This window comes from Corvus cornix, chromosome 9 (assembly GCF_000738735.6).
Source record: "Corvus cornix cornix isolate S_Up_H32 chromosome 9, ASM73873v5, whole genome shotgun sequence".
Lineage (NCBI taxonomy): Eukaryota > Metazoa > Chordata > Aves > Passeriformes > Corvidae > Corvus > Corvus cornix.
In genome coordinates, this window is record NC_046339.1 from 1,978,053 (window position 1) to 1,997,993 (window position 19,941).

The window sequence follows — 19,941 nt, forward strand, 5'->3', positions numbered from 1 at the left end:
TCTGAGGACACCAAGGTCAGCTGTGTCTGTCCAGGGGAAGTTTCTGTCCTGTGGCACTAAAAAAGGAATGCAAGGATGACACTCAGCACTGTCCAGATCCCTGACATTTGAAAAGGAAACATTTAAATTGCACAACGTAACTCACACTGGTTCAGCAAGAGTGGAAACTAAAGAACAAAATAAGAACCAGCTGCTAAAATCAAACTGCTCCTGCTGCTCCCCAGGAGCCCTGTGATGTTTCCAGCCAGAACACATCCTGGTGGATTCCCAGCATCCTCATTGGGAGGGATTATTATGGCAGGACTTTCACACCTTATCTCCCATTAAACTTCAATCTGTGTTTTATCAATGCCAAGAGTTTACACCTCCTAAAGGCACTAAAGATGGCTCTGTTTGTGTGGATTTTACCCCCTCTGCTGCTGACCACTTTAGGGGTTTCTAGAAGTTTAAGAGAAGTTCATACTCCTTGTTGTTACTGCCTTTGTTTTGCACTACAGCGTCTACACTTTGCTTTATTTACAGCCACGTGTAATTGCAGTTCTTATCTTGGCTGTTCACTACCTGGCCTGAAAATCCTGCTTGTAAAATCAACCTGTCAGCACTTCCTGGCCTCTGCATCCCACAGGACATTCCCATCTTGCAGAGATTTGGTTAGAGCAGGGCTGAGTTTCCAGCAGATCTGTTTGCTGCTCCAGAGCTGGCCTTAAATCACCCCGTCCTGCTTGGCTGAAAGTTTCTGCTTCACTTTCCTGCTCAGCTGAAACTGCTTCATGCAACAGTTGAGTTCCAGTCTCCCTGTGACAGCAAATTCCTTCTTTGTCTCCTGCTGAAATTTCCAGTATAGAGTGTAGATGTTACATAAAAAAGGATATATTTAGATCTTTTTCTAGGTATTTTTTACAGGGATAAAGAGAATTTGGAAGGTGAATGTTTCCTGAGGGGGCTAAGGCTCTGCCTCTTCTTTACCACCTCTTCCTCCTGCCAGAGCTCCTCTCTCAGGGTATGTCAGTCTGGGGGTGCTGGAGCACTCAATGAATGTTTGATTTCTGCCCCTGCTCCAATCCCTTTGGAATCACCACACAAAAACCCCCCGGGAGAGGTGTGATCCACCTCAGGGAGCAGCTGGAGCATCCAGCTAAAGCAGAGCTGTGCTGGCTTCGGGTGTAAATAAAGTGCAGGCAATTGTTGCAAAATTATTTTAAAAAATTCTAAATCTACATTAAAAGAATTTAGTTTTGAGATGAAATAATCTGGGATCCTGGCAGAGTCTAGGGAATTTCCTGGAGCAAAGGAGGCTCAGGGGGGACCTTGTGGCTCTGCACAAGTCCCTGACAGGAGGGGGCAGCCGGGGGGGTCGGGCTCTGCTCACAGGGAACAGGGACAGGAGGAGAGGGAACGGCCTCAGGCTGGGCCAGGGGAGGCTCAGGGTGGACATCAGCAGGAATTTCCCCATGGAAAGGGTTGGAAGAGGCTGCCCAGGGGGATTTGGAGTTCCCATCCCTGGAACTGTCCAAGGAAGGGCTCTGGGCTGGGGACAAGATGGGGATCAGGCACCGCTTGGATTGGATGATCCTGGAGGGCTTTTCCAACCTCAGGGATTCTGGAATTACACATCGTGGAGGTTTCTTACTGCACCCCACCTGTCAGGGACACCTCTGGAAGCTTTATGTCCATACTATGGGAAGTGCTTTGGAAAAGTCAAATCCAGCTTGGAAAAACCCTGGAGCAGCTGTGAATCCCCACATTTCACAAAGCATTTCAAGTCAGGCTGACCTTGTTAGAGTGGGAAAGGCATGATTCCAGCCTCCTAAAACTCTGGATTATTGTCACTGAGATCATTCACCTTCTAAGGAAAAGTCTAAGCCAAGCCCAGGACTCCAAAGGACTCCAAGGGTTTTCTCTTCCCCTGCATTCCTGCTGGATTAACTCTGCCAAGCTCTCATCCCTTTGCAGGAATTCATTGCCGCAGTTATGGGTTCAGAATTGCAGCCTTTCCATCTCAGCCCTGCCCTACAAAAAGGCAGGAATTGAGGAAGAGCTCCAAGGGTTAATCACCATCCCCAGAGCACAAAGTCTCAGCAGGGTGTGTACACCCCACCAAATATTTCACAGCTTCAGGAATTTCTCACTGAGCACAGGTGAGTTTAAAATTGGCTTTCAGTCCTTGTTGGGGATTTGTATCATCCACAATGGTTTCATTTTAGAAAGCTGAATATTCAAGTTGCATAAAATCCCTTCAGTTTCTTGCTTTACCATCAGGCTTGTTTTGTCATGGAACTGAAACCCTGGCCAGTTCTAAACTTCGTTTCCTCTTTCTGACTTGTCTTAACCACCTTCCCATCCTGTATTTAGGAGGAAATGCAGATTCTGACAGCAACAAGATTCTTTGTTCCATGATTATGTCCTGGAATGAGCTACAGGAAACATTCCCAAATCCTTCTGAAGCCTCACTCCTTTTACCTGCTCTGGGAGGTGCAGCTGAAATAAATGGCCCTGAGTGGAGATCAATCTCCTGCAGAAGGAGCAGCTTGTTGGCATTAAATCCTTCAACACCAAGTTCAAAGCAGTTCTTGCCTTGTTTTTCTTTAGCTTGGTGTTATTTTGAATTTAAATATTAAGAAGTGCATGGGCATAAAGCGTTTTTCCTGAGTTTTTAGCCACCTTTCCCTTGGAGCAGCTCTTGGGGCCATGCAGGAACAGTGACATCAGGTGGACTCTCACGTTCAGCACAGGCACATCCTGATTTTTCTAGGGATGCTCCTGCAGGAGAATGGGGAAGAGATGGAATTATATCCATCTCTATCAATCCCTGATGGGAGACAGGATGGAAATGGAGCCAGGCTCTTCCCAGTGGCATCCAGTGAAATGATGCCAAATCCCAAAAACCCAACGGAAGGAACCTGTATCCTTGTCTAACTTTTTAATGGAAAACTTCCTGACACAACATTCCTCTGGCATTCCCTATATTTAAGCTACTTCCAAGAGTGAGAGACTGAACTAACACTGATTTTGTTGGAAGTCCCCACTGGAGCAGTGCCTCAATTCCTTAGCTTGGAAGCTCCCAAAATTGGCCCAGGAGCTGGCCTGGAGTGCAGCCAAGGCCAGGCACCTGGCCTGAGGTTAGAAGTGTTTTCCTATAAATATTTCAACTCAGCAGTTCCCACCTGACCCGCACTTGGGACCCCTGTAGTTACATCAGGCCATCCACTCACAGATTCTTAAAGCAGTGAAAGGTGAAATCATCACCTTAAGCTTTTCACCATCAACATACACGACTTTTGTCTAGAAAAGAAATGAAAAACTGAGTGTTTGCACCCCCCAATCCTCCTCCTTTTCTGGGTATTTTTCCCCTCAGGTATCCAGTGTATCCAGCTTTTGTGCTGCATGGTCTGACCTACACAGCACATTTTCTTTCACCATTTTCCCCTGAGCAAAACTCAATTCCAAAGTTCTGCACAGCTTTTCCCGTGACTTTTCCAAATCAAAATTCATCAGGATCTGGGTGGAAATGCATCATTAAGCAGCTCTGACTTAAAATCCTGAACAATTTCTGTTGTATAAAAGGATCTTTTTTTGGGTCAAGTCAGAGATTTTCAGGAAGAGCTGCAGGGCATGTAGCAGCTGTTATCCATGAGAATTAATGCCTTTTGTTAAATCCCTTATCCAGTGCCAGTGAGAATATTGGCAAATAATAAATTTGCTGGATACTCCCTAAACCTCTTTGAGCTCCCAAAGGGACACTGGGAACTTGAGCAGCTACAAAGAGACCCAGCTTTGGTTCTGGAGAGCTGCTCCAGCCAAACAAATCCCACAAAACCAAGCAACCCTTGGATTCATGGCTTGTTTGCCCAGCAGCACAAGATCTTCCCAGACAAAACTGCTGCTGAAAGATCCATGAAAGCTTTTCCAGGCTGGCAGCAGAGCATGGAAAGGGGGAAAGGAAGAGGGAGCTCTCCACAGACAAAGAGGATGAGACAACACAGCAAATATCCAACATTCCTGGGAGACTCCATGAAGGAAAACAGGGAGGAAAAGGATTGATCAAAACAGCACAGTTTAAACCCAGCCTTTATTACTGCCCCTTCACCTACCACCAACAGGGAGTTTATTATTCTGTCCTCTTTGGGCTTGCAGACTGAAATTTGATTTTAAAGTCAACTAAAAAATGATGGATCAAAATATCTGAACAGGTTTTTCATCGTTTATAGCTGATTTATTAATTAATTGCTGTGCATGGTGCTTTTAATCCACTGATACAGGCATGGGATATAGTACAATATTCATCACACTCCACAGCATTTTCCAATCTTTCTGATCAAGAGCTTTCCAGGGAAGTTTTTTTGTGTATAAGGGAACAGAAGTTACAGTGTTGAGCTTCCCCAAAATATGAATGTATGGAATAATCCACCAGTATCATAAAAGGCTTCAAACCATTGTGCCAAAAAAATGGGGAAAACCTTCCCCATGTAAGAGATTAAAGCTGTAACAGTAGGTAGGGACTCTACCTAAAATCCAGCAAACTGGAATAAAATCTTTCCCTCTGGACATCCTTCCTTATTTTCTCCAGTGCAGAAATTGCATGGAAAGATCCCTCAGGGATGGGAGGAACTTGTGGAATTCCTATTGCAATGCTTCCACCAGAAACTGAACTTTAATTGCTGATTCTCTGCGCTATCATCCATAAAATATGAATTCCAGGCCATTATTTTGGGGTGCAGTGGGACTTAAGTCACTTTTCCTGGCCTTGTGGTGGTTAATGATGGTTTGAGGAGTTTGTCCTCCCCAAGGGAATATTTATTGCATTGAAGGCACTGTCCTTACTCTGTCAGCATTTCTGCTCCCTCCCCTCCAGTGGCGTCCTGGGAAATGTGGAGATCCTCCAGCATTTCAGCCAGGCTGATCCGTGGAGCTCCATCATCATCTGTGTCACTCTCCACTGGAATATCTGCATCTAAAAACACACAGAAAAACCAGCTGAGCACAGAAAACAAACCCCAAAGCACCTGAGGAACCCCAAGGGAAAATGGGGAAAAAATTCAAACCAACAACGCCAAAACAACCAACAAACCACAAAACCAACAAGCAAAAAATTCCTCCTAAAAACCCAACAGTCCCCTCATGGAAAAAAGTGAATTCTGTATCAAATCCTTCATCCAGCAGAGATTTGGGTGAAGGAGGAAAGTTCTTTTTCTCTCTCCTGTAAAAGGCAAGGAAACAAAACCCCTCAGGTGAAACACACCTGTGAAATACTTCACAGCTTTTCTCCAGGCATGGGTAGTTTGGAGAACGCAAATACAGAATTTCAGTGAAAATATCTTCCCTCACACATGATTTAAACATGATTTAATTACACCCAACAAAGGAGTTAAAAAGGCCTTACTTCTGTAAATGTTGACATTCTTCCTGATGGTCTCATCCTCTTCCAGATCTTCCAGGAAGTCCTGGTATTGTCTGTGAAAGATGTGGGATGTATTTACTCACTTTTCCTTTGGATTCATGGAAATTTATGGAACAAAGTAAAATCACAGAAACAAAGCCCACCAGACCTGGGAGAACTCCCCCACTTCCAACTCATTCTTGCTGCTGTTTTGTCCACACCTATGAATTCCCAACTCGTTTCATTTCCCTGTGCTCATTTCTCTCTAATTTTCTCCTTTTTTCCACTCAGTTGGAGGTTATTTAGAAGCTGCTGCTGCTGGAGCAGCTTTGTCATTGAACAAACCCCTGCAAAGGGCAGCAGATACTGAACCTTTCATCATCTGTGTCCGTGGCTTCCCTGTCCCTTTCCAGCTCCTTCAGCTTCCAGTTCCTGCGGCGCTGCCGCTTGCTGCGGTCGTAGCTCTTCTTGATCAGCACCTGCAGGAAAAAGCAGCCCCTTTTTCCACCTCCCAGAATCCCAAATCAGCACCCAAATCCACACTTGGGCATCTCAAATCAGCTGGACTGGCACTCAGCAGTGTTATATTGAATTTGTAGGGAATTTGTCAGTTAAAATGTTTCCAAACACTTGGAAAATGCTCCTGAAGAGACAAGCACACGCCGGGGTTACAAAACAGTTTTTAACCACGCAGTGATTGGTAATTGGAACAAAACCAACAATAAATGTGTTATTTCACCATGGTAATTGGAAAACAACCCCAACAATAAATGTATTATGTAATCATCACTCAAATATTTAAGAAAATAATCCTTAAAAATCAGATGATCCTCAAATGTCACTGTTGATATCCTCTCTTCCTTCAGACACTGCTCATTATAAAATCATATTCCCTCCTAGCCCTGGGTAATGGAGACAGCTCTGTACAGAGAAAGGGATTTTCTTACCACATCAGGAATATGTTGGGGATTCATCTTGTTGGCAAATTCATCATTTAAGTTGCAGTTGGCCAAGTCAAACCTAAAATAAAAACAGGGGTTTTATTCTGCTTTATGAATAAGATTTCCTCAGTGTATCATGTTTGTATTAAAGGGCAGCACAGAGCAAGGTGCAGCTCCTAAGGAAGATAAATATTTCCAGATGAAGGCAAACAAATAAAAATCCACATGAATGTGCAGCTTTCATAAGTCTGAGCAGCTGTTGTTCCCAAATCCTGTTCTGTTGGCACTTCCCACCCTCTGGAATCCAAATTGCAACATCCACTGAGGTTCTGCTGGGCTCACAGCGTTCACGTTTAAGCCTTTTTAGGCATCACCTAATTTACCTAATCTTACAAAAACTTCACATTTGTTTTCACTGTGTATGATATTCATTAGCAAACACATAATTAATTGGTATTTTAAAAATCCTTCCCATCTATTTGTCCCTAAATTGTGATTCCAAGCTGCACCCTGAAGGCAATGCCTTGGCTCTCTTATTTCTCACAATTTTCACATGAAAACTCCTGCTAGAAAAGAGATTTCCTGGATTAGGCCCAGGATGATTCCACCCCTTTTGCTGCTTTCATTTTGAAATCAGAACAGTTCAACACTTTCTTGATAACACATGAATTCAGTCATTAAATAATCATTTAACAGAGTTTCAGAAAAGAAGAACAGACCCCAAGACCAGGTCCCCAGGATTCAGGATGTGCCCCAGGTGAGTACAGCAGAAGTATTGGTGATCCGTGTCCAGCTCCGAGGTTTTCCTGACCCAGGCTTCAGCCAGAGTGTGCTTTGGGAATGGAAAAGAAAACATTCCTTAACCAAACCCAGCTTAACCCCAACACCTGCACTGATTTAAACTCCACTTGTCATTACACTTCTGTTGCTGCATCAAATATCCAATGTATTCCTTGCTACTCCTCATTTCTCATCTTTACAGAAGGAAGGAAAGGAAAATGCCAACTCCCAGGAATTTCCAAAGGCTGTTTCTGTGACTAGATGCCTGTTGTAGCTTTTAACTGAGAAGATTCATTAATTCTGATTAAAAAGCAATGCTTCTATACTTCAACAAAACCAATTCAGCAATTAGAGCTGCAAAGTTAACATCAAATATTTCAATAACCAGTAACAAGCAGAGTTTAAACTCTTCAAGAAGAATTTCTGGAAGTGGAATTCACATCCTGCCTGTGCCATTTCCAAACCAAATGGTCCACAGGGTCCCAAGAAAAGCTTTTTCCAGTGGCAAGATCCAGAACAGCCCAGTCTGACTGTGCCAGGCAGATCCAGATCATGAATTCGGCTGAGCAGAAGGCCCAAAATATGAATTAAACAGAGAAATTCTCACCTTGTTTGATCGAGCCCCTGCCCCAGCACCTTTTTTCTTCTCGTGGACCCTGTTGATATCCATGATGATGAATTCCTCCAGCTGCTTGGGGTGGAACAGGCTGTTGAAGGGGTGACGCCAGTAGGTGCTTCCATCAATTTCAGCAACTGGAAAGTGATCAGGGAGAGAATTTCTTAGGAAAAAAACCCCATTAACCAAAATAAAGGCAACTGCCAGACACATTTTGTTCATCACTGTATCACAGTTTTTTAGGACATGAGCCATAAGAGCAGCAGATTTGTGACAGCCTTTACTCAAAGGAATTATTCCCTGGGTCCATCCTTTTAGAGGGATTCTGCTGGCCGAGCTCACCAGCGCACACACACCAGCACAGAACTTCTGGAAGTGGATAAAAACTTAATCCAGAAGCCATCTAATTTTAGAGGAATAAACCTGACACATGTAAATGCTTAGCAGAGACAGGAAACATCCAGGGACTCAGCACTGAGCCTGCCTGCTTTGCCCGGGATCCTATGGAAATCAAGCTTGGAGAATTATGTCTTAGTTCACCATTAAACTGTACAGTACATTAAACAACATTAAGGTCGAAAAATCCAAGATTTTGTGGAAACAAACAAACAATAATTGTGCCAGCAGAACGATCAGGTGCTGAGAAAAAGCCCAGACTTACTCTGCAGAGTTCTGGGGTCGATGAGGTGGATGGTGCTGGTCACTCTGATGCACACACAGATCTGGCTCATGTTCCCCAGACTCTGTGCCAGCTTTGGTGACAGACACACAACGTTGTCCTGCAAACCAACACAAAATAATTTGCATTCCTATTTCAAGAATTTTTAACCAAGTCTTTAGTAAAGTTTAGAAAATTTTAAACTTTGTATTTTTATTTTTGTAGCCCCAGTAACTCCTGCATTTCCCTCCCCACCCCCCAAACCCCACAATCTGGCCTCCATCTCCAAATCCCAACTCTTCCCACTTCCCACAACACCCTGAAGATGAAGCACAGGGAACCTACCTTGCATATGGGAACAATTTCCACAGAGAAAGTGCTTTTGTAGTTGTAGACATTACTGTGAATATCGTGGGAGATCAAACGTTGGGATGATTTGGATCTGTAAAACAAGAAAATAAAGAGTTCTCAGGAAACAAGAGGGACATCAGTTGAAACAGGAGACCCTTGGAACAAAGTGTGTCTGTTACAAATGCAAATATTAAGGAAATTGTGGTAATAGAGGTAAATTTTACCATGGCTACAAGGAAAACATGGGATTTTTGTAGAAGGGATTTTGTCTGTTTTGACTAAAACACAGGTTCCTTACATTTTCACTTACAAAATTAGTTAAAAATGAAGGATAAAAGACATTTCCCCAAATCTTCTGAGTACTCAAGGCAATAAACAGGAGTGCTGTACCTGGATGGAACTGTACACTGAAGGAAGTCCACCATCTTCTGGGCATGTTGCTTGGAAGAGTAATAAAAATCCAGGCCATCTGAAAAGAAAGGAAACAAATCCATTTCCAGCACTGTGGGTTTTTATCAAACATAATTCACAAGCTTTTCTCTACACAGCTAAATAAATCCAGGTTATTCTGCCTCCAGACCAACAAAGGCACCCACTCACCATGGATTTCTTTGATCCTTAGTGTGTTTTGATGGAGCCTGTGCTTTAAAATCAGCTGCTCCAAATAGTAAAAAGTCTTCTTGTGCACAGTCTAAAGCCAAACAAACACAAAAGCATCAAGGTTATTTAAGAACCATCAAGTGCAAAGCAGGATCTCTGAAGAATAACCATTTAGATGAAGAGATCATCTGGAGAAGGAGCACCCAAGTAAACAAAAAGATTTCAGAGTGCTCTACTTATACCAACTTATTTAAAGCTTCCATTTCTCATTTTTGTGTAACTGGTTGCTAGAGAGATCTATTTCCTTTAAAGAAGATTTAAATATTTGTCTCACTGTTTCCAAACTACCTTAAAATACAGGAGGGTATTTAGTTATCCACACAAGATCCTCCTGCCAGAACCATTTTAAAGAATGTTAATACTGGACAGCAGAAAGTTTTTCTAAACTGAGTAAGAAAAAAATCCCAACACTCTTGAACACAAACATATCCCTGTGGCAAAGTGTGAGTACGTTTTTGTCTGAGAAATCCAGAAAAATCACCCAATTCTTTGCCTGCTTGTTCAAATAAAAATTCAGTTTGCCTCTACCTTTTGCCTGACTTGCACCACAGCTTTCCAGAAATCCTTGGCTTCAATCCTGTGACAGTCTTCACACATCTGAGACTGAACAACGTATTCCACCACAAACACCTGCTGCAGAACTGCCCCATTTATCACCTGCAAAACAAAGTGATGAAGGTTTCAGCTAGATTTGGGTCACAAATAACAGCAGGCTCTTCCCAGCTTTACTGGAACAGACAATAATTTTCTTCATTCTGATGAATGGCACTTTCATGACACAACTGAGGCAGGATGAAATCTAATAATAATAAGAATAATTTTAAAATCCTGTTGTTGTTTGCCATGAAAGATTTTTAAAAGCCACAGGGAGAATGTTGGGCTCCAGTTACCTCTTTCTGAACAGTCAATTTGAGCTTGAGCCTCTTGGAATGTGGTTCTGTCCAAATGAATCCTGCATCAATCAGCCGGACCTGCCCGTGGGAAAAGACAAGAGCTCAGCAAACCCAGCTCTAACTCCACAAACAGAAACTTATGATTCAGTCCACAAACTTATGGTTCAGTAAACAAGTGAAGAAGTGAATAATCCTAATTAAAAATATATGTATTAATATCCCAAATCCAATTAATAATGCTTAGTTAGAACATGGAGGTTAATTGGTGCAAAATGAAGGTGATCAATCTCAGGTCTTTTCCTCTAATAACATTCTGAACCTAAGCAATGCTTTATTCAACTTAAACACGTGAATTTGATTTAGTCTGTATATAGACCTCTGCAACCCTTTTCCATATCATCATAAATCAGTGAGAACAAATACTGCATAAATAATTCCTAAAACGTGCAAAAAGAAAATTCTAAAATTAAAGTACATTAAAAACACATCAGCTTCCCTCAGTTCATTCTGCTCAGCTCCCATCTCTACAGTAACAATTGTGAGCATGCTGTGAAATCCTGACAGGATGAGCTTCTCACCTTGCTCAGGGAAGCTTTGATTTTCTTCAGACACAAAGCCAGGAGCTCTCTCGATTCCAAAGCACACTGGATCCAGGTTCCTGGAGGCTGGAGATACCTGGGATACAGGGAGCATTTTACAGCACGTGGAAGACGCTTCAGCATCTTAAATTACTCGGAAGATGAGCAGCTATTTCCCAAGATTTCAGTTTAATAACAGCAATGCAGCTACAACTTTTAGAATTATAGAAAATCATGGAAAAGTGTCTAAGATGACTGAGTTCATTCCCTCAGCACTGCCAAGGCCACCACTAAACCACATCCCCAAATGCCATATCCCCAGGACTTTTAAATCCCTCCAGGGATGGGGACTTCACCAGTGCCCTGAGCAGCTGTGCCAGGGCTGGACAACCCTTTCCATGAAGAAGTTTTCCCAATATCCAAACTAAGCCTTCCCCGGCTGCCCCCTCCTGTCAGGGACTTGTGCAGAGCCACAAGGCTCCCCCAGAGCCTCCTTTTCTCCAGGCTGAGCCCCTTTCCCAGCTCTTCACCAGACTTGAGCGCTTTTGCCCCACTAAACCCTGAGCCTGCTGCATTCCAAGCGCATTTTAATGCCACCCCAAGCAATTTCGCGGCCCCTCACCTCTCGCACTGCTTGCAGAAGTGCACCGTGCCCTGCTTGGGGATGCCCTCAGTGATGTCCACCTGGGCCCGCAGGCAGCCCACGCACATGTTGGCCGGGTTGGGCGGGATGGGGACGCCGCACTGGCAGCACAAGCTGGGGCACAGGGACAGAGGGAAGCACAGTGAGTCACGGTCACGGTCACAGCCACCCCCAGCCCCGCCGCCCTCGGGGACCCCCCGTCCCGCCGCCACCGCTCACATGTGTCCCTGCGCCGGGGCCGCCGGGGCCGGCAGGTACTCCATGGCTGCGGAACACGCCGCGCTTTCCGGCCGCCAGAGGAAGGGGAGGAGACGGCGGGGCCGAGCTCGGTCCGGCCCGTGGGAGGGCGGAGCGAGGGGGACGCGGAGAGGCAGGCGCGGAGCGGGAAGGGGTTGTGGGGGGATTGTGAGCGAGTCCCGAAAGCGTCGTGAGGGGCCGTGGAGAGGCGGGGGAAGCGGTGAGGGAGCCCTGAGGGGATCGTGGGGGAACTGTGAGGGAACGTGGAAAGGGCTGTTAGGGGGCCATGGAGAGGCGGGCGGGAGCTGTGAGGGAGCCATGGGGGAACCGTGAGGGGGCCGTGGTGGAGCCGGCATGGAGAAGCGGGCGGGAACCGTGAGGGAGCCATGGAGGAACCGTGAGGGGGCCGTGGTGGAGCCGGCATGGAGAAGCGGGCGGGAACCGTGAGGGAGCCATGGAGGAGCCCTGAGGGAGCCCGGAAAGGGCCGTGAGGGAGCTGTGGAGAGGCGGGCGGAAATTGTGAGGGACCTACGCTGTTACAATTCATTAATTAAGAATGAAATGATAATTTGATTTGCAAGGAGGAGCTGGTACAACCCGTTCGGTTTATATTCCATTTGTGATGTATCACAACCGCCCTTTGGAAGAGAGGAACCGCCGTGGCAGGGGTCAGAATTAAATGACCTTTAACGTCGTTTCCAACCCAAACCATTGTGTGATTCGGTGATTCTGTGATAGCAAGGTTTGTTTGTGGATCAGCATTTGCTTCCTGCAGGTTATGCTGGAGAAAAATAAAGCTGAATTGCATCAACACGCTGTGTGGCCCTTTTTAATGTGGTAACATCCCGATGGAAAGGAAAAGTTCTTTCACTCAGGGACTGAAAATCACAGCCTGTCAAGCTGTCTGCCGTGTTTTTAATTCTTTGGCACATTTTTCTTTGGTGGGCTGCTTGTGTTCACACACTGTTCCTCACTTCTGCTCCTTTGAAATTAAGTTTCTTTGCAGACCTCTCTGGAGACTCACTGTGGACCACATTATTAAAAACAATGAAAGGAAAAAGCAAAATTTAAAAAAATTGAGTTTCCCTGCACTGTAGTTTTGTTTCAGAACCTCTGCTACACAGTGGATGTTATATATTTTTTACTTCAAGCCCTGATGAATCACTCTATCTTTGATTTCTTTGATTTAGGAAATAAAACACTTCCAGGCTGGCATTTGGAGAGTGTAGCGTTGGGAGAGGGGTAGGACAAAGCCTGTCCTTTATGGAAGCCACATCTTTGAAGTCACTGGGAAGAGAATTCCTGATAATGCTTGAAAAGTTTCCATTGCAGATTTATTTTCAACTGCAGGTGTTTCCACCTAATTTTGGTGCAAATATATCAAACCCCACCTCAGCTCAAGGCACAGCCTCAGTTAATATCAGAACTGGGTTCTTTGTAGTCACCAAGGTACTCTGTATTTCCTCTGCAGGCTCTGGTTGTCCTCTGGCTTCGTGGAAAATTTGTGTGTTTTAAATTGTGCAAAGATATAAAGAAATTTATATCTTTGCACAAAATAAACAAGGTAAAAAGCAAAGCAGCCTGAATCTCACCCCTAGTGAGACAATATCAGTTTGCACTGATTTCTTACGTGTTTTTCAGCGAATATTATATGGATTTTATATAGGACTTTTCTGCCTCTACTGCCATATTCTTTCACAGCATTTAAAGGATCTGAGTGATAGGAAAGGACAGCAAGCACACCATTTAAATATAGGTTAAATTAAAAAAAGTTAACACTATTTAAAACCAGGTTTCAATATTGATTTGCTTTCAGGCTTGTTTGCAGGTGGCTGGGCCTTCAAGAAAGTACCTGTCGGTGTTTTTGGGAAAGCTCAAGTGCCAAGGCTAGAAACACCAGGAGAGTGTTTACCAGTGGTGACAGCTCCCAGTAGTTTCATTTCCAGTAGGAATGTCCATTAGAACAGTAAAACGGGAAAGATTCCTGTGATTAATTTAACAGACACCTGAGGTCACTATTCCCTCACATAAACTGGATCCAGGAAAGGAGGTGCTGCAGCTGCTCGAGGAGCTCCTGGGACTTTTCCTCCAGTTGGAGCTGCTGTGACCTTCCCAAAGAGGGTTTGTTCTGGGCTGCTGTTTTCATTACCTGTGCTCATTTCGGTATAAAACTCCCAGGAATTTAAGAACAGGACCAAACACAGTGTTCTACACTTTTTTTTTACTATTCCCTCTCAAATAAATTTGGGATTCAGAGCAGTGTGCACAGCAGCTCCAAGGCACAAACAGTAAAAATACCCTTGTTTAAATGTAGGATTTTAGCAACAGCATCTGGATGGAAGCAGGGGAAGGGCTGTGCAATAACAATAAAACACCTTTATGATCTTTACTGGTGCCCAGTTTATAGGAGGATCCTGGTGACACCCAGTCTGTATTTTTAGCCGCTGAGGTCCTCAGCGTTCACACATTCCTGACAATTTTGCTCCTCTTCCTATTGCACCAAGTCATGGTTTGGAGGAACGGAGCAGTTTCCATTCAGACAACAGAAGAGTCACCGGGATTCAGAGAGGGGAATTAAAAGCAGGGCTTTTAAAGGGAGCTGTTGTAGGCTCCAAGGTGGAGGCAGCAGCTCCCAGTGCCACCAGAGACATTCTTGGGCAGAACAGATTGTGCCTGGCCTGTGTGTGGGGTGGCAACTGCCAGGTTTATTCCAGGATCTAGCTCCCAGTTTGGTTGTAACCAGACATCCCCAAGTGGTCTATTCCTTTGAGAAAGCAGGGCTCTCCTTGCTTTTCATGCATGGCAGCTGGGAAGTTGCAAACTGATAATTTCAGCAAGGCAGCACACACAGAGCCGTGCCTCGGCTGCTGCTTCAGCTTGTCCTCTGTGTCTGAATGGGAGGAACACATGCCCTGATTCCACTGGGACGTGGTACTTCCAGGGGCTGCTCGCCATGAGTTCACCTGCACTAAATTTACTGGGATAATGTTCCAATTATTTTCCAGTTCTTGCCTATTTCTTCAGTTCTAGTGAGGAATCCAATTAGCAATCCAATTTGTAGTGTGAGCCACGAGCATTATCACTGCTGAGCTTCAGAGGCAGGAACAAGGGAAGCTGGAACAACTCCTTTAAAATAGCTTTGTGACGGGGATCAGGATATTGTGACATTCCACTTTCAGCTGATGGAGATGAAACTGTGTTGCATCAGCAGCTTTAATGAGCGTTGTCACAGCACAAATACCTGTGGGTTGGCTTCCTTTTCATGTGTGTGTGAAACTTGCACGTAAAACATGTTGGATGCAGTGCAGGGATACCTCTGGAAGTGCTGCCCTGTGTCAGCAGAGGGGGATAATTCCCAGCCCTGCTGAAGCAGCTGGGAATAGCTGTATGCTCAGTGTGCCAGGGGCAGAGCTGCTGGGTTTGTGCACTCAGGGGAACAGTGGATGCACGCGGCAGTTTGGCACTGAAGGGCATCCTCTGCTTCCTAAATCCCTGGAACCTTTTAAAAACCACTGCTGTCACGGGCTTACAAACCGCGGAATTGTTCTTAGTAGCCTTTATAAACCAAAATAACCCAAACCATATTGAGCTGCTCAAACAAGGAGACATCCCAGATTAACGACATTAGATTTAGATTAGATGTGAGGGAGAAATTGTTCCCTGTGAGGCCCTGGCACAGGGTGCCCAGAGAAGTTGTGGCTGCCCCTGGATCCCTGGAAGTGTCCAAGGCCAGGCTGGACATTGTGGCTTGGAGCAGCCTGGGATAGTGGGAGGTGTCCCTGCCCATGGCAGGGGTAGGATGGGATGGGACTTAATTTCCCTTCCAACCCAAACCATTCTGGGATTCTATGAAATTGGACCTTGTGGGTATTGCAAGGGAAAATCCTCCTGTGATAACTCAAACATCACAGCCTAATCTTCCTTGATAACCACGGACAGCCATGGCAAAGGTTTCACTTTAAGGAAAAGCATGGACAGGAGCCAGGAGGTGTTGTTTTAGTCCTGGTGTGTTTGTTACCAGGCTGCACTAGGCCTGAACCTCAGACTAAGAAATAATTGTTTTAAAAAGGTAAATATTTGCTCATCAGAACACGAGAAGGATCTGAGGATGATTGTACAGGAGCTGTTTGCTTTCCTCTTGCCTTTGGTAATCTTCCGTGTCCCAGATAAAACATCTTGTCCCATTAAAGGAATCCTGGTGAGAGGGTGGGGTGAGCTGGGAGCTGCTGGGAGAGGGTCCACACCAGCGTTGAGTGTGGACATCAGGAGAGGTTCAGGTGGATATTGGGAAGAATTCCTTCACTGAAGGAGTGGTTGAGCTTTGGAATGGACTGCCCAGGGTAGTGGTGGGGTCACATCCCTGGAGTGTTCAAACAACACTGGATGTGGCACTTCGGGATATGGTTTAGTGGGTTGAACGTTGGACTTGATGATCTTGGAGATCTTTTCCAACCTCAGTGATTCTGTAATTCTGAGATCAGGAAAATGAGTGTATTTTTCACAGAATTTACATTTTCACTTTGAGTTCTCTGATGAGAGAGTGTGAGAAGAGCAAAATACAGGTAAAAATATTGCACATCATGCCTGTTCAAAAGCTGTACATAGAAATTATGGGTAGAGTTGACATTTCCTAGACTTCACTTTCCTGACTTCCCTTGCCTCACTCTGGCTGGCTGGAGACAAAACCAGGGAAAATGGCAAAAATGCAGTTCAGCGAATGAAGATTGCTTAAACAGTCAGGGAAGGAAAACATGGAAAAAGGAGGAGTGGGAGGAGGATGAGGAGGACAGGGATACTCTGTCCACCCAGGGAGTCACCAGACCACTGGGACATTGCAGCATTAAGCATCTTCCCAGTGGTAACCTAGGATGTGCTGAAATAAATGGAATTTACTAAATGAAATGACAATTAACTCCTTCTTCTTAATTATTCACTGTTTTATTTTGCTTGCTCCAGTCCTCTCTGATGGCACTTGCATTTTACAATTATTCAGCGAGATAAGTTCCCAGGAGGAGATGTCACAATTGTCGTGGGATGGATCTCTCTTCCCACTGTTCCCACCTTGTTGGCACAGGCACACGGAGTGCTGACACATCCCTGGGAAAAGGTGCCTGTGCAGGTCTTGCTCAGCCAGAGCATTGCAAAACCAGGACTCACTGTATGGCCAAGGGAGTGGAAGCTTCCCAAGCTGATCCCAGTGCTGCAGCTCATTATTTATTTAGGAGTATCTGCATTTGTAGGAAAGATGATCCCAGTGTTGCTCCTTTGGCAATGGAAGATTTCTTGGGGAAAAGAGGCCATGGAGCCAGGGCTGCTGCAAGGGGCTGTTTCAGTGCCCGAGTCCTGTATGGATGGATGGAGGGGATTGGAGAGGAATGGTTTGGGTTGGAAGGGACCTTGAAAATCACCCAGTGCCGCCCCCTGCCATGGGGACACCTTCCATTATCCCAGAGTGCTCCAAGCCTCATCCAACCTGGCCTTGGACACTTGCAGGGATGGATCAACCACCGTTTCTCTGGGCAACCTGTGCCAGGGCCTCCCACCCTCCCAGGGAAGGATTTCTCCTAATATCCAATCCCAAATTAAAAAATGATACTGCACTGGGTGTGGGGCTCTGAGGTATTTTGGTGCCACTAAACTGCATCAGTGATAAGGAAGAGCTTTTGGATACCAAAATTAGCCAAAATTTGGATTCCAGTTGGCTCAGATTATTGGATAGCATAGGGAGGCACCTGTAGCCAGCTGTGGAAGGTTTGGGCACAGGCAGCAAACTGGATTTTTTTGATGCATCTCCACAGCAAGCCTGAGGCAGCACAGACAGCTGGGTGGAGGTACCCACACCTCAGTACCAGTCTGATTCCACTTGAGTTCACCTTCAATTCTCACGTGGGGAGAAATATTGGAAAGGGAAACCAAAAGTGTGTGGAGAAAACTTCTTGGGATGTATTATTTACCTGGAGTGAAATACCAGACATGTCCCAAACTTTCCCTGAGCAAGGCATCATCATGTCCAGAGCTGGATGTGTTGAGTTAGTTTGCAGCATCTTTTTTTGAGCTGTTCCTTCATAAATCACTCAATCTCTGTGCGTTTGGCAGATAATTAGTGCCTCAGTGAGGCTTCGCTCTTGTGCAACTGGTGGCTGTGGAAAACGCAAGGAACTGCTGGAAGCCCTTTCCTCTGCCAGCCTGATGGGCGAGGCTGCTGCTCCCCATCTTTAATTACAGTGCTGCAATCCCATCCCAACCCTTTCCACGTCGGGCTGCTTTATCCTGAGCCTGGCCTCACTTGTTCCGTGTCACATTCTCCATGATGAACATTTTACCTGCGTTTTCTCCTCCTGTTCATTTTTTTAGTACCTACAGCTCCTAAAAATTCACAGAGTGTAACTCATCCGTGAGTATGACCTTGAAATAAAGAGGTATTTCTGATCCACTCCATGATTACAAAGCAAAGATAGGAGCTGCCAGGAAAAGTAACGGGACCAGCACCCTGGCTGACAATGGATCTGTTCCTGACCCTGCCACAATTTACCTTCATTTCCTCCCTCTTTGCTCAGTCGTTGTAAGAAAAGCAGAATCTGGGGTTTTTTTTGTATGGATTTGTCAAATTTACCCTATTTTCCATCGTGTGGATATTTCCCCTCTCCTCTTTGTCCTGGTTCCTGACTTTTTCCTCTTACCTGAGCACATTCCAGCACTGAGATCCTTATTTTGATGCAAAGGGTTTGTGTGCATGGTTTTAATTCCACTTTTAAACCCAGACTAATGCGTGCTGGCAATTGAGGGGGGCTATAATTTATCTTAGGCCACAGAAAGCAATTTCCATAGCCTGTTTTGAGCTTGGAGCTCCTTAATCCAACAAAAAGGAGGCCTTGGTTATCCTGGCTGTACTGAAACCCCAGGATCAGCAGAGTTTATCAGCTCTTACCTGTCCTGATGGAGCAACTGCTGAAATAAGGGTGGGGCAGGCAGGGATGATGACAAGTGGGAATTCTTGGAGTTAATTCTTACCTCCACCCGTGAATCAGAGCCTTCCAGCCAGGGAGTTTCCATGGAAGTTGCCTGGAGATATTCTCAGGATTTGGGCTCCTCCAATTCAGGCAAAAGATTGCTTATTGGAAGGACTGTGAAGGACAAAGTCGATCATGCTTTGAACCAAGGGGCTTTGTTTAGTGCAGGCTGCGTTTTCCTTGCTGTGTGTAAGGACAGAGTGAAGAGGAGCCCATTTCCTCTTGTCTTTTCCTGGTGGTGTAGTGGGACAAGCTCAGATCCAGCCTCTGGAGCACCTCAGGAGGCATCAGACCTCCTCTGTCAGCTCACAAACACTGAATTTTCAGTTTCCTGGGATTATTTTCCCAGAACATTTCACTAATTTCATCTCCCTTGATTCCCTTGACTGCAACAAGTTTGCAGCAGGGCTGCTTTGGGTGGTTTGATGTGGCTGTAGGAGATGAGCATCTGCACTTTAGGAGGAGTCCAGCTTTGCTCCTGACTGCCCAGTTTTTCAGTTTGTGGTAGGATTTCAGGATACAGCTGTTGTTTGGTGTTTGAGGAAAAAATAATTGAAATTATTTGGGTAGGGGTGAGAGGACAGCGCTGCTTTTGTGGCAGTGCTGAATATTGATGATTCTGTGTGATTAAGAGGAAGTTATTCCACGTTCAGTAATATTTCATTTGCAAATCAGCCTTTTCTGCTTTAATTTCAGTGCTCAGCCTGGCACGTGGCCACTTGTCCACGTCTGTGCCCTGGGGTGCAGCAATTCATCTGTGAGAATTGTCCCAATTTTGGCTCTCACTGGTGCTCCACAAGTGTAATTCGCTGTTCATGTGGTTCTGCTGACTCTTCTACACCTGCTGGGCTTCTTTTACCACGGCTTAAGTAGTTGTGTGGATTTTTTCCCCAACGTCCAAATAATTAGGGAATTAAATTTAGAAGTGGAGCATTCAAATGAAGAATTCTAAATTATGGCTGAATCACAACAATGAGAAAACCTTAAAAAGAAAAATGGACTTGTTTTAAGGTTCCAAACTTTCATAAGCACAGGAATTTTTCCTGGAACTCTGTGTAAATGGAACACTCAGACATGCAGGGGCACTGCTGGTGATCCTGATCCCTGTGTTCCCTGGGGAACAGCACAGAGGGAAAGGTCCTTGGGAAAGTGTCTTTAATAGTTTTGGGTAAAAGCTGCCGCAGGGGCCTCGGGAGG

General features: G+C 45.1%; 1 protein-coding gene and 1 long non-coding RNA gene across 2 annotated transcripts; one reads left to right on the forward strand and one right to left on the reverse strand.

The window, feature by feature from the left end:
- Window positions 1-4,051: 4,051 nt before the first annotated feature.
- NMD3 (NMD3 ribosome export adaptor) lies at window positions 4,052-11,821 on the reverse strand. The gene is made up of 15 exons (XM_039557199.1): window positions 11,717-11,821; window positions 11,477-11,611; window positions 10,855-10,951; window positions 10,274-10,354; window positions 9,912-10,040; window positions 9,324-9,414; window positions 9,114-9,192; window positions 8,718-8,814; window positions 8,376-8,493; window positions 7,706-7,851; window positions 7,038-7,150; window positions 6,325-6,397; window positions 5,750-5,856; window positions 5,381-5,451; window positions 4,052-4,951 (listed from the first exon to the last, which is right to left on the reverse strand). Exons 1-15 carry the CDS (start codon window positions 11,758-11,760, stop codon window positions 4,818-4,820), a joined length of 1,515 nt encoding a protein of 504 aa, XP_039413133.1. The 5' UTR covers window positions 11,761-11,821; the 3' UTR covers window positions 4,052-4,817.
- An 83-nt stretch (window positions 11,822-11,904) lies between these two features.
- LOC120410476 lies at window positions 11,905-12,547 on the forward strand. The gene is made up of 2 exons (XR_005602661.1): window positions 11,905-11,954; window positions 12,316-12,547. It is a non-coding gene; the product is annotated as an uncharacterized LOC120410476 (long non-coding RNA).
- The last annotated feature ends 7,394 nt before the right edge of the window (window positions 12,548-19,941 follow it).